The 13,998-nt window shown below is 37.0% G+C and overlaps 1 protein-coding gene across 1 annotated transcript; it reads left to right on the top strand.

Moving 5' to 3' along the window:
* Nucleotides 1-655: 655 nt before the first annotated feature.
* LOC105211622 (uncharacterized) lies at nt 656-1,504 on the top strand. Its single transcript, XM_011183146.3, has 2 exons — nt 656-815; nt 877-1,504. Exons 1-2 carry the CDS (start codon nt 759-761, stop codon nt 1,405-1,407), a joined length of 588 nt encoding a protein of 195 aa, XP_011181448.2. The 5' UTR covers nt 656-758; the 3' UTR covers nt 1,408-1,504.
* The last annotated feature ends 12,494 nt before the right edge of the window (nt 1,505-13,998 follow it).

Below are 13,998 nucleotides of genomic sequence, written 5' to 3'. Positions count from 1 at the left end.
CTGGCAGATACAATAATTTTCGTCTTTTTCGGACTATTTTTACTGGATAAAGTCCACCAGTGTACAGTGGAAAATGGTTTCGTCGTCACCCATCACACCGATGTCTTTCTTGTGGGAATTATTTCATATAGGCTACTATCTATTTGTCTCTTGAGTTGTCTAATGTCTCAACTATTCCGCACACCTTCAATCAGACATGACTGCTTCCATACACGGCCAAAACTAAATTACAAATCCCAAATACAGGTGAAAGTAGACGAGAATGTACTACAAGATATTTATAAAATGAAATTAAAAAAACTTTTATATTTACACATGATACAGTATAATACTATTAAGTATTAATAATCACTTATCAATATCGTATAGTTACATAATACAATAGCGTCTACATAAAAACTAGATATTTTTAAGACGTTTGCAAACAATTGTTCAAATTTCACTGATAATAAAACTAATATTTGTTGACCCAGTACTTTATCAACAATCTAAGGATTTGAAAACCGACTTTAAAAAGGGAATTTTTCTATAAAGTATTATACTCGTATCAGCGATTTTCCTATTTGGCAAATAAAGAAGCCAAACATTTATCAACGATCTAATAGTGATTGATATAGTCTTTAATGAAATCTCATTTAAGTCAATACAAATTGAGTAATATAGTTTCACTATATGATATAACAGACAATATAAAAGCCCACTACAATTCCAAACCAAATCATTAGTCCAATTTTCAATTTCGAACTAAAGTGTTTAAGATGAAATTTGTAACGAACTCTGTTGTCTTTCTAGTACTGCTCTTCGGAGTTTGCCAGGTAAATTATTAATATTATTGATTAGATGTTATTTTCCAAACTGATAATCCATTCTCCACAGGCAAGTGTCATACCAGCTATGAAATCAGAAGATGGAAATGTTTCCGCATGCCAACAGAAGTACCAACCACTCCTCACTGAATTCTCGACACTAAAAGAGGAAGCAACACAACATATGGTCGACTGTTTTCATGGAGGAAACAAAATGTCGTGTTTGAAGAGTTATGCACCCATTTTTGCCGCGATCAACACACGCATAGAGGTGGTAGATGCCAAAATTAACTACTGTTTGAAAACTGGAGTCGATAAGGAACCCACACCCTCTGCACGCTTTAACACTGCAACTAGCAGTACAACCGGCGGTGACGGCCCTCTCGATTGCAAGAAAACTTATAAACTCCAACTTGCTTACTTCATGTCCATGGACAAAAATGCCACTAACCAAATGATCGACTGCATGTTTGAAGGCAATACACAATCGGTGTGCTCGGAGAAATTTGTACACATTAAAAATGAGATCAATTCCGGCATCTTAGCTATAAACAAAGAACTTTCAATTTGCTTGAAAGAGGCTAGTGTTGTCAGTTTTTAATTTCAACGAACAACGAACGAAATTTTCTGTAATTTTTTTGCTTCTAATATTTCCTTTCATTTCATTTAAAATAATAAAAAATATATTTGAATAATTAGCGGAATGTTTTAGCTAATCTATTCTGATTAATTAATAACCTTTTCGCACAGGAGGTAATTGTTCAATTAACCAGCCCTTGCTCGATTAAAGCGCCAACTTACTTATATCGATTTAGCCTACAAAAGCAAAATCTTATTTTACTACATTAATTTTTAATCGAATAAAAATCGAGTTAAAGCTGGAATACAACTCTGCTGGTTGTTATCCATGCTGTAAATTTGGCTGTGTTTATTGATAAAATATCAATCAGCTGATGAAACTTATCAACATCTTATGAACAGCAAAAGCAAAAATAACAGCTGATCGTTAATCGAATAGCCGGCTGTGCGAAAGGCAAAACTCTGAGAGAGTGATAGTCGTGAAACTTAGTACAGGACAGGTGGCTACCGTGAGCTCTGTGAAGAGATATTGAGCAGTATTTGTAGGTTGTAAATTTTATGAATTATTCCAGAAAACTGGTGAACCATACGAAATTATGATGTTATTATTCAGACCCGCCGGCTAATATTGTAAAAGTTTCTTGAGTTTCGAACATGGTTATGAAGCTTTGGAAATTATATAGAGTGTTGATTAAGCTACAGTGAAACAGGGAATGTGAATGTCATTTCGTAAATTGATTAAAACATATGGGTCAATGACCATCATACATTTTGTTGAAGTATCAGCTTTTGATACATAAGTTTGCAGCAAATTTACGTTTTCCAAACCAAGACACAAATCAGAATACATTCACACCAATAAATTACGAACGGCTTCAATTCAAGCGAGGTTATTTGTGGGCGCTGAAAACCGAAACATACCAGAAATTTGTCTTCATAAAGGCGATTCTAAGTGTCAACACGCTTCATAACTTATTGGAGGTGTTGAAATAAAAGAAGAAAAAAAAACTGTAACTGTTGTTTTACTTTGTTGCTAACGAACTAGCTGCACGCATGAGCCGCAAAGCCATGCGTGTTTAAGGACACTCCATAGCTTTCCTCTCGAGTCATTTAATGTACACAATTTATTTATTTGTGAGTGTGTGAGTTATGAGCCAGCAAATGAGTGTGAGTCTACTTCAATTTGTATATATCGGCAAATAAATTTGTGCAAGGGCACGGCTAAACATACACGCGCTACCACCCACTTAGCTGCTGTATATGTGTGTGTATATGTGAGTGTCTTCTTGGCAATAAATTTGTGGCGCATCGCTTGACATTTGTAGTTTCGGCGCGCATTTTTCCCTATACGAGCACACGTAAGTTATATATATTTTTATGGCAATAATCGAGGTAGCCTGTAGAGAGCCAACTCTGCCTTTCATATGCTGCCAACCGCCGAACGTGCTAATGTGTCATCAATTTGAATTATCGCCAAAATGTGGCAACATGCAGACATGCCACAAACATGTTGCAAGCATACACCAAACACTTGCAACACACACTCAGTTACCACTTGTATATGAATGGCTACAACACTTGATAAGCTGTTGCAAATAAATAACTTTATGAACACACACACACACACTTTCGACTCCTCCACCAATCGCCAGTACTTAATGAGCTATTGCCTTTGCTCAAAACGTTTACCGGCCATGGGCTAGCCTTTATTTATTTTACTTAGCACATTTCGCCAATTTTATTTATTACACTTATTCCCGTTATTCCCTTTTTCTTCGCGCTCTTGCACGTTTTGGCGTCGCAAAAAGCGGGGTTCTTTCTATTTCGTTTGCCTTTTGCCGTTTTATCATTGCTCTGCTCTGCCTCAGTAGTTTTAATTTGAATTTATGGTCTGATTTTTTCAATAATTTTGTTTTTTGTTTTTTTTTTGTGTTGGTCGTCGCCATTTTTCTTTGGCAATTATTCTCATCGCCACTTGGTGACACTTTTCTTTTTTGTTTGCTCACCAGCCAATTTAATTCAATTTAAGTTGCGTGCGAAAGTTATTATTGTAAGTGAAGAAAAGTTGCCACTGGCTAGGAGAATTTCTTCTTGGTCAGAATATTTGGCATTTAAAGGCGTCACTATCAAAGAATGTTCACTTGAAAGGTGGAAAAAAAGAAATTTTCATAAAAATATATGTATATCTAAATGAAATATTTGGATTGAAGCTTAAGTTTACCGCATATTTTTATCGAACTTATCAATATTGTCACCTATTGGAATTCCTTCAAGAGAAATATTCTCAGTTTTCATGTCGCAACTTTTCGGAATTTCAGTCTTTTAGTTCTTTTCTTAGATCTCGGCTAAGGAGGTTAGGCCAGTCTATGATTAAAAGGGCGAAATATTACTACTTTTTCTTCTCCAAAAATAAATTGCCAAAATTAAGATCTCCTTACTTGACTCTAGACTAGTTCAACTCTTTGAATCTCTTTGAAGCCTTGTATGAATGAAATATGCCGAAGAAGTTAAACACTTGATATACTTTTCCTTTCTTACAAAATCGTTAAGCTGGATGAAAGCTCTTCGCAACCTCAAATTTCTAAAGCTCTCTCACTCTCATGGATATTGTTTTCACTTAAAGAAATACTGATGATACTGAATGACTTTTAAAAAGTATTTTTAAACATGATTCTTTGGAGACTGCCATCAGTTTTCGCGAAGAATCCACTCCTATCCTTTTGCTGCAGTAAATGTGTGTTTGCATTCACGAAGTTCATTTACGGATTATATTTTTACAGTAATATTCGAATACATATATCTACACATCTTTCGTTCTATTTTTTGTAAGTCAACTTCAAGTTTTTCTGAACACAATATAACCATTATAAAAACAACAATCTTGAAACCGACAATTTCTTGCAAAAATAAAAACGAGAACAACATGCGTACATGTAAAATCCTCTTCTCAATTTTATCTGAAAATGTGAGTTATACTAGCAATTTTACGAACTCTGGCGGTTGCACGCTGTCTAATGAAGAGAGTAACCAAGTAAACCAAAGATTCCAAGCTCCATTAAAAATTATTCACCAAAATACACTCGAGAGTATATGCCAGTATCAAATGAATTCCCTTAAAATTTATTTCGAATTCAGCATGACCATAAGCCCAAAAGTACAAACAAATTTCTCTATGTGTCAACCGCATGTAAGTGTAGTGTAGTGTCTGTTTAGTTATATGATTTCTTTGGTAAATGCAACTTATCTCCACAACAATAAAATCAAATTTTACAATACACTCATATAGCAAAATGTGTGAGCACACACACGAGTGAAAGGATTGTGACCCCTTTTTCCATTTGCCACTCGCCAAGCAACAATTTGTTATTTAAGTGCAGCTTTTATCGTCCCGTTGTGTTTATTGCTTTTGCAGAGGAAACATTTTCTCTGCACACTACCACAAAATAAAATTACATCCCAGTCGGTAAATTAGTTAAATGTTAGAGTATTGGATACTAATACTGAGACATTGGATAGTTTTTGAGCATAGAATAGAGTTTTAATTTATATATTAAAGCTCGGAAATATTTAGAAATCTTAAGTTTCCATTACGGCTGCTGGAAACAATGTAATAGGATCCGAAAAGTATACTAAAAGCAGAGAGCCAAAAGTCAGCTTATATTCGGCTTGAGTGTCTTGACCGCTGGCTGTAACGATCTTTAGTAGAATGTTCTCGAGCCAATATTTAGATTTGATCACTGAAATAAGTGTATGGAAATGTCAGAAGACCCTAAATATAATATAAATAGTAAAAATATTTGATTCACTCACCTCAACAAGAACAGGTAATTAGTCGATTTAGAAAGCCTTAAAGATCCAAAGTCCATTAAACTCGAAGGTCACTGCACTGTTCTGAGAAATTCAATTTCGTTTCGTTCCAAAGCAACTAGCAAATAATTAATTTAGTTATATTTCCTCAACTAGCCAACAGGGATCTTCTTCGGATGTCATGTACCATTGTATATTTAAGTACATATGCATGTTTGTATGTTGATAAGTGTTTTCTAACAACTTTTTGGGGCGACAAATGTGCGTAACCACATTTTTGCAGGTGGCAAAGTTTAATAATAAATGCCATAAATCGTTTTACAGATAAACTAACATGAGGGGCTAACTAGAAAGTACAACATGAGTGTTACAAAAGGGCATAACTAATGGTACTCGTGTAAATAGATGCCATAGTGCACAACAGCACTGGGGGTCAGTTACACTTTCATTTCGTTAACGTTGTAAATTGTTGTGTTCCAAGTGATAAAGTGTGATGAAAAACGCAAGACATTTCTTCTGTAAATTAGCTGCGGGCTTGATTTGAATCTCCGAGGTGTCCAGGGATAACAAATATTTTTTGTGTATGGTTATAAATTTATTCAAAGCAAAAAGCCATCAATTGTTGGCTATGGAATCAACCTCGTGACTAATAGAAAATGGAAAAAATTTAATATTTATTTTCAAGTTAAATTCAAGGTATTTAAGAACTTATATTGCACATATACACTGTTATAATTGCTTAATATATTTTAATAATAAACTTCTTATCAATCCGATCAATCATAGCAATAATTAATTTATTAATTTTTGTATTAATTTTAAAAAAGTACCCGAAATGTCTACTGTCTTTTTACATACACTTATGAAATTGATATGGCACCTGATGTTAGGTGCAGACGTCTTAATTAGATATAATCTAAAAAAATAAGAATTAAGAGCCTTTCGGGTTTCTTTATGATCCGGAAATTAAATAAGGCTTAGAGGTTAGAGATATAGACAGCACAAGTCGATACATATGCATCCGAGACAGTTTTTAAAGGTCACCTTGCTTGAAGTCCATACTATTGGAACAATATATATTACCAAATCCAAAGTCTTGCCTATTCTGGATCTTAATCGACCTAAAAAAACCCCTAAAATCAGATTTAATGTCTAAGGGCGCCGTGTAAGGCATAATATTCATGAAGATGTGGCTTTCCGAATGGCCTGCGGAAGGTGGGTGCTTCTCGAGTTCGGAATCACCTGAGGACGACAACAACGAATTGATTAATTAACAATGATCATTAAGACGTTATTCAATGAATAAAAAACACTGATGACGATCCCATTTGGAATCGAGGAAACGATAAAATCGATGAAAACGACGGGCTTCGAATTCTATATTTTACATATTGTGAAGTTTTGTAGTGTTCAGCGAATTTTTCTTGTTCTTAGACCACAAAATAAAACTAGTTGGTTAGAAATCGTGGCGAAAGAAAACTATTTCTTAAGACCAAATAGGCATCGAAAAATTTGTGGATCGTTATAATCCGCCGATCGCCGCTGACGTCTCTTTTATTAAGCAATGAAATCGAATTTTGCCCACAGCTCTTCTCTTTTTTAAAGAGACGCTGTCTCTATAGTACTTAAATCATACAACTTTTGCATTACATTCAACAGACTGAATAATATTCTTAGTCAAGTTCAATGGAGTGAAATGAAGGCAAGTAAGTGAAGGAGAAGAACCTTCACCATTTTGTGATTACAATAGATCTATGGGAATATTTTGCATAACACTGAAACGTTGCTGATATTGTATACTCGCTTGCGACTTGCAGCTGATAGCGCTGACTGCATTTCATGTCAGTCCTAATATGCACACATTTTCGCTCAGAAATTTTACGACGCTGAGTGATTGCTGGCACATTCACCATGAGCAGCCCGAACAGTAGTACAACAACAACAGCAACAGGCAGAGTAATGAAAAATAGCAGCCATAGCAGGGCTGGAAGAAGTGGCTGGCAGAGAAATTTGCTGTGAAAATATTATGAAACTAGAAAGATGTGCGTTGCAGTGAAGGTGTTAGACGCTGTCAAAAAGGCAAGAGGTGTTTGCTACTAAAACTGGCGATGTGCGCAGACAACGACAGCTGCAGAAGGTTTTGCGAAGGAAGGTACCTTTATGTGTGTTGGTGTGCTGCTGCTTTGCTTATAAACTTTATCTTGCAAACTGTGATTGATGGCTTAGTAATTTACTTAAACTTGAAGTGGCAGCTAAACTTGTCGGAGAGTATATGACAGCTGAGCGTAAGCAACAGGCGCTGCTGCCGCGCTGCTCAAGGCTCAAGGTGTTCCGCTTGCCTTATGCCGATGCTATGCATAGTCGCTGAGCGGCATTGTCATTTATTTTTTAAACGCTGATGCGCTTTTATTGCGCTGTCAGCTATGACTTTCAAAGCCTGTCGCATTTGACTGCACACTTTCGCGCTGCGCTGCCTCGCATTGCTGGCATGCCACATGAGGCAAAGCAATAAAAATGACCACAGCCCGTACACCCACTCGAAGTTACGCGTGTTGACTGCGTTGAAGTGCTGTGTGACAGTCATGAACAGTGCGGCAATAATTGCAACAGAGCAACGTGCATAACAGCCTTGCCGCAATCGGTGCGGCGAAGTGGAAAGTAATTTCGTAGATCAGTGCTGTTGCTAGTGGTGTGGTGTGGAGAGAGTTTGAACTAATTGCCGTGCGGTCGACCAAACGCACAATTCACATTACCGACTCTCGAAATTGTAACCCACCACCTCAACACCTTCATTCCAATGTGAGTTAGTCCCAATGCCGCATGCATGTATTTCGGTTTAAATGAGTATTTCAGTATGTACGAGTATGAGTATGCATGAGTATACTAGTATTAGAGTATGACTGAGTGTATATGAGTACGTATAAGTATATATGAGTATTTATGAGTACACTTAAGTATATATGGCCATGTGCAAGACTATGTATGTACATATAAAAGAGTATATGAATTTTTATGAGTACATATGAGTATATACATGAGTATTTTTGGATATGTATGTACCATCAAATATATTAACAACTCCGTACCAGTTTTAATTGCATGCGTTGGTGCCTACAACTGCTGGCTTTAAGTGGCATTAACGCTTGCGCTGGTTAATAAACTTTCGTCCGCAGCATTAAGTTCAACAGCAGCAACGCTGGTAGTCGCTTCATTTTCGAATTTTCAAAGAAAGTCATAAAGACAAACTGAAAATGGTGCAACATGATTTTTGGTCAATTAATTGCAGTATGTGTAATCATGTGTGTGCGATGGTATGGTGGAGCTAGATGAGGACATTCTGGAATTTTCAACAGATTTTGACAGCAGACATGAGTGTCGTAAAAGTATGCAGAATTTAATTGGACATGCATTGACAGTGCTTCAAACGGGAGGACGGGAGCAATAAATGGCATTCCCAATTTGATGGGACAGGGGCATGTAACATCGCTTCGATCGTAAAAAAGTGTTCCGCTGTAACTGGAATTATCGAGGACTTTTTAAAATAAATTAGGTTAGATGAGATATAGCATCTGCCACACTATTAGAGCATAAGACACTAGACGAGTTAACAAGTGTAAAGAGTTTCAGCATAATTTTTATAACTATCGAGTGCTTCCTAAAAAGGTTTAAGTATCTTCCACTTCCAAACAGCGATCCAATGTAGTGATCTAGAATATCTCAGCCATTATTCGTTATGGATAACTATGTGGGCAGATATTTCAATGCTTCAAGTGGACCAGTTGTTCGCAGTAGATGGTGGAATTAAGCGTATGGCCATATGGGAGCAGCTCAAAGGGGATGAATTTCTTCCAATCCCATCAAACACACAGCAAAACCTTCCTGGCCGTCAATTCCGGCTTGGTCACTATTTGGGACGATTCACCGGCCTTCGACCACGACGTTTTCGCTTGATATTGTCGTATGTGATCCATTTTTCGTCGCAAGTCATCATTCCCTTCAAAAATGGGTCGAGTTCGTTCCGTTTCAGCAGCATATCGCATGTGTTGATTCGGTCCAGATTTTGCGTTAAATCATGCAGCACCCAAACATCAAGCTTTTTTGTGTATCCAGCCTACTGCAGATGGTTTAAAATGGTTAGGTGACTAACTCCCATCTCCTGGGCCATGTCACGGGATGCCACATGGCGGTCTAAGTCGATGCTTTCCATGATTTGATCGGTATTCATCGTCACAGGTCTTCCGCCGGCTGGCTTATCCACGGTGTCGTTTACACCCGCTCTGAATTGTCGAAACCATTCCTCCGCAGTTCGAAGTGATAGAGTACCATCCCCCAAAACACCATTAATCTAACGGAACGTTTCTCTTGCAGATTTGCCTTTCACGAAGGAAAACCTTAAAATAGCGCGATACGAGCTCTGTAGACGCGAAATTCAAATGACAAAAAGGCAGAAGGCAGATATTTGACAATCTTATATTACAATGCAGATGTGTCCACTTGCACTTCCCAAAGAGCAAGGAACAGTCGAAAAAGTGGACTCGCGAACGGACGAACTTGAACACCGAAAATGGTCGGAAAAGTTATCTTTTAGGATTTGCTTGATATGATTCACATTGGATTGATTCTAAAAAATCATTGCTGAGTAACAGTAGTTATAGGAAACCGTGGTATGAAATAAATAAAATGTCCCAAAATATAACACTCTTATCACATTTCAAACAGCTGCTGACTTCTTTAATTTAATTTACATTAAGTGAAACTCTCAAGACAACTCTTCAGCAATTTTTCCGATTACTTAGTTATTCAAAACTAAGCTAACCTAATGCGACATCGCATAATTGACCCAAATTAACGGTTGTTTACATAGAGCAGCGCATAAGCGCCAACTTTTGCACTCAACTGATTTCAATTTTACGCTGACAAATTTTCGCAAGATAATTTGCGGCATTTTTAATAAGCAGCAGCACACAGATGTCGCTAAGAACAAAGGAAATTCAGTGCGAGTAAATACAGCGCGAGTGGCGAGTGAGTGAATGTAAATAGAATAATTTGGTCCATGAATTACCAGCGACTTGAGGAATTCTCCAGTGAGATTAAAATTATGTATACATATATATTTTATTCAGTTTCTTTTTTTCGAAAGACATGCGAAATTCTTTCAAAAATCAGTACACGAGAAAGTATTAACTTGCACAAATACAATAAAAGAATATTATGCAGAAGACAGCTAGTGACCGAAGCAGTGATATGACGCATAGCAGCAGCGATGAAAAGAAAGAATAAGAACAGAAAACAGAATTGCGCGCTTGGTTGATTTCACAACGCAGAAATGAAATGAAAATATAATCAAAATAAAACAAAAGTCAACTGCCTGACTGTTAAATATACAAAATTTCGAGGTGACTAGCTGCAGCGCCAGCAGTCGCCCGAAGAAAGCGCATGCAGACGCAGTGGCCTCAAGTGGCAGCAAACGCCACAAGGCACAAAGTTAGCCGGGCACGCGGACCACATGCCACACGCACACGCTAAAGGTCACTGAACACAAAAACAACAAAAAACAAGTAAGGAAGGGCTAAGTTCGGGTATAACCGAACATTTTATACTCTCGCAATTTATATATTTAACTTTATTTATATTATATAATACACAATTTGACCCACATATTCGTCATATATATTGTATAAAGTCCATTGAAAGTTGGAAACCCTAATATTAGGTTAGAAGTACCGAGGTCCTCGTGTTCGATATATGGGGCCTTAAAAACCTGTGGTCCGATTTCGGCGATTTTTAGAATGGGGCTGCCACACTATAAACGTAGTATTAGTGCAAAGTTCTGCATCGATATCTTTACTAGTGCTTACTTTATATATTGTAAAGTAAATGATTCAGATTGTCTTCAAAGTTCTGGTATATAGGAAGTAGGCGTGGTTGTAAAGCGATTTGGCCTATTTTCACAACATATCATTGGGATGTAAAGAAACTATTACAAACCAAGTTTCATTGAAATCGGTCGAGTAGTTCCTGAGATATGGTTTTTGACCCATAAGTGGGCGATGCCACTCCCATTTTCCATTTTATAAAAAAATCTGAGTGCAGCTTCTATTTGCCATTTCTTATGTGAAATTTAGTGTTTCTAGCGTTTTTAGTTACTGAGTTAACTCACTTTTAGTAATTTTCAACCTAACTTTTGTATGGGAGGTGGGCGTGGTTATGATCCGATTTCTTTCATTTTTAAACTGTATTAGGAAGTGGCTAAAAAAAACGACTGCAGAAAGTTTAGTTTATATAGCTCTATTGGTTTGCGAGATATGTACAAAAAACTTAGTAGAGGGAGGGGCCACGCCCACTTCCCCAAAAAAATTACATCTACATATGCCCCTTCCTGGTGCGATCCTTCATACCAAATTTTACTTCCATAGCTTTATTTATAGCATAGTTATGGCACGCCAGTTTCGCCATTTTGTGGGCGTGGCAGTGGTCCAATTACGCCCACTTTCGAACTTAACCTTCTTATGGTGCCAAGGAACACGTGTTCCAAGTTTCATTAAGATATTTCAATTTTTACTCAAGTTACAGCTTGCACGGACGGACGGACAGACGGACGGACAGACGAACGGACAGACGAACGGGCAGACGAACGGACAGACGGACAGACAGACAGACATCCGGATTTGAACTTTTCTCGTCACCCTGATCATTTTGATATATATAACCCTATATCTAACTCGTTTAGTTTTAGGACTTACAAACCAACCGTTATGTGGACAAAACTATAATACTCTCGTAGCAACTTTGTTGCGAGAGTATAATAAAAATTATAAAAATAAGCAAGCAGAGAATGGCATGGCGAATGAAGAGAGCAAAAAAAAATGAGAATGATAAAACTGAAGTATGCGACTTTGTCAAAAAATATTTAAATTGAGAAGAATCATATTAATGCAGAAAAAATGGAGAAAAAATACAACAAAAAATCACACAGGGAGCCACACATATTGAACTACTTATCAGAGTGCCACGAAGGAGACCGAAGGAAATAAGCGAAATGGAAAAATCGAAAAATTCCTGTTTCGAGTATGCAGGCAAATCAAATTATAAGAAAATTGCGGCAAACTTTGCAAAAGAAACGTCCGAGTGCCCGAGGGTGATCGCTGTGCGCCACACTTTTGTGCATTTAAAATGGCTGTGAAAGACAAAAGTCGCCGCTGGCAGGACAAGTTGCGCCAACAAAACCTGGCAAAAGACATGCGGCGGCCATAGCAACAATGGCAGCAGCGGCAAAGACAAGAACAACAGCCGGAACAGTTCAGCAAACAGCATTTGAGTGAATTTCTAATTTTCTACTGCAGTGATTTCGTATGCACAGCACTCAAGTGTGTGGGTCGTCGTTGCTGTCGCTACGGCTGTTTAAAATAATGTTAGTGCTTCAGCTGTTTGCCAGTGTGTGTAGGTGGTGATGTGGAGGAAAGCTGATGGTGAGCCCACAAATGCACATTACAATCGGCTACTTAACAACCGTTGCAGCGTAGGCAATCGTGCGGCGCAAAACAGTTGCTTCAACGACGCAACGAAGTGTATGCGTCCAACTCTGTGCTAGTGTGGAAAGTGAAGATTATGAAATCCTAAGGGATCTAGAGAGACTGAAGAGTGAATGTAATAAAAATGCTTAGTTAGCGGGAAGCTTAGCATATTCCAATTAGCTGCCGTTAACCATCAGTGGTTATTCTCCAAGACTTCTGAAACACCTTAACATTGCTAGCTACTGAATCTTACAATAATCAAATATATAATTTTCCTCAGTTTCAGGATCATATGTTCAAAGAAAGAGAGAGAGAAAAAAACCTGCCCAAATTCATAAAAAATCGCCTTGTAAGACAAAATTGAGGGATGACAAAAATGGAATGCAATAAAAGTGGCTTAAACCCAAATATTTGGCGTACTCAACTCGTTCATTTTACAGTTGATCCATTCCCGATATTCACAAATTGAAATTGACTCTCCTAAATTCAGAAGAGTGCAATCTAAAAGCATAAGAGTTTAAAATTTATAAAAATCAATCCACATACTGAACACAACATAGATATTGCCTTTCAAAGGGCGATCACCAAGGAAAACATATTCTTTAATTTTAATATATCTATTTTTGTTATCATTACTTCAGTTTCAAACAGTTTTACTAGCTCGTTTGGTCTTGAAATGTTTACATACTGGCTTCCAGAAAACTACTATCAGGCGCCTAATATTTTTATTATTATTAAAATGAATAATACATTTAATTTAAATATTGGTCAATTGTGCGGGATGTGTAAGATATTACTCATCACTAGCGCACCCTTAAAAATGTTGATCAATGCGCACTTTTAGGCGTTCAGTTAACGCTGCCTAACTTGGGATAATGCGCAAGTATTGGTAATCATTTTGGCTATATGTAGGTGTGCGTAACGGCTATGGCGAATTTACGCAAATCAATAATATTGAGCATCCAGAGTCTAGGTAACTCAATATTGGAGCTTAAAAAATAAAGGTTCTGGAAGTGAACATATCTTCAAAAAGGCGGGTGTTCAAATTTACTGAAATAATAATTGAAGAAATACAAAATTAAGAAGACTAACTAAATTATTAAGGAAATATTATTAAGGGGTAAGGGGTAGTCAGAGACACGAAAAAATTAGAATTTTCAGTAATTATTTTTGTTATTAAATCATGTTCTTTTACAAAAGTAATCACGAAAATTTGAAAAAAAAATTATAATTTCCAAAGTTATAGCTGTCTGTGTTGACCTAGTTTCAAAAAAAGGTCCTTGCGGTGACAA

The sequence above is a fragment of the Zeugodacus cucurbitae genome, chromosome 6 (assembly GCF_028554725.1).
Source record: "Zeugodacus cucurbitae isolate PBARC_wt_2022May chromosome 6, idZeuCucr1.2, whole genome shotgun sequence".
Lineage (NCBI taxonomy): Eukaryota > Metazoa > Arthropoda > Insecta > Diptera > Tephritidae > Zeugodacus > Zeugodacus cucurbitae.
The sequence above is the reverse complement of the archived record's forward strand: the minus strand, read 5'-3'. Positions and strand labels throughout refer to the sequence as shown.

What these genes read in the sequence shown, in the direction of transcription:
- LOC105211622 (XM_011183146.3), top strand. Translation starts at nt 759, where the DNA reads ATGAAATTTGTAACGAACTCTGTTGTCTTTCTAGTACTGCTCTTCGGA. An exon ending in TGCTCTTCGGAGTTTGCCAG is followed by an intron (nt 816 to 876) that starts GTAAATTATTAA and finishes CATTCTCCACAG; the next exon opens with GCAAGTGTCATACCAGCTAT.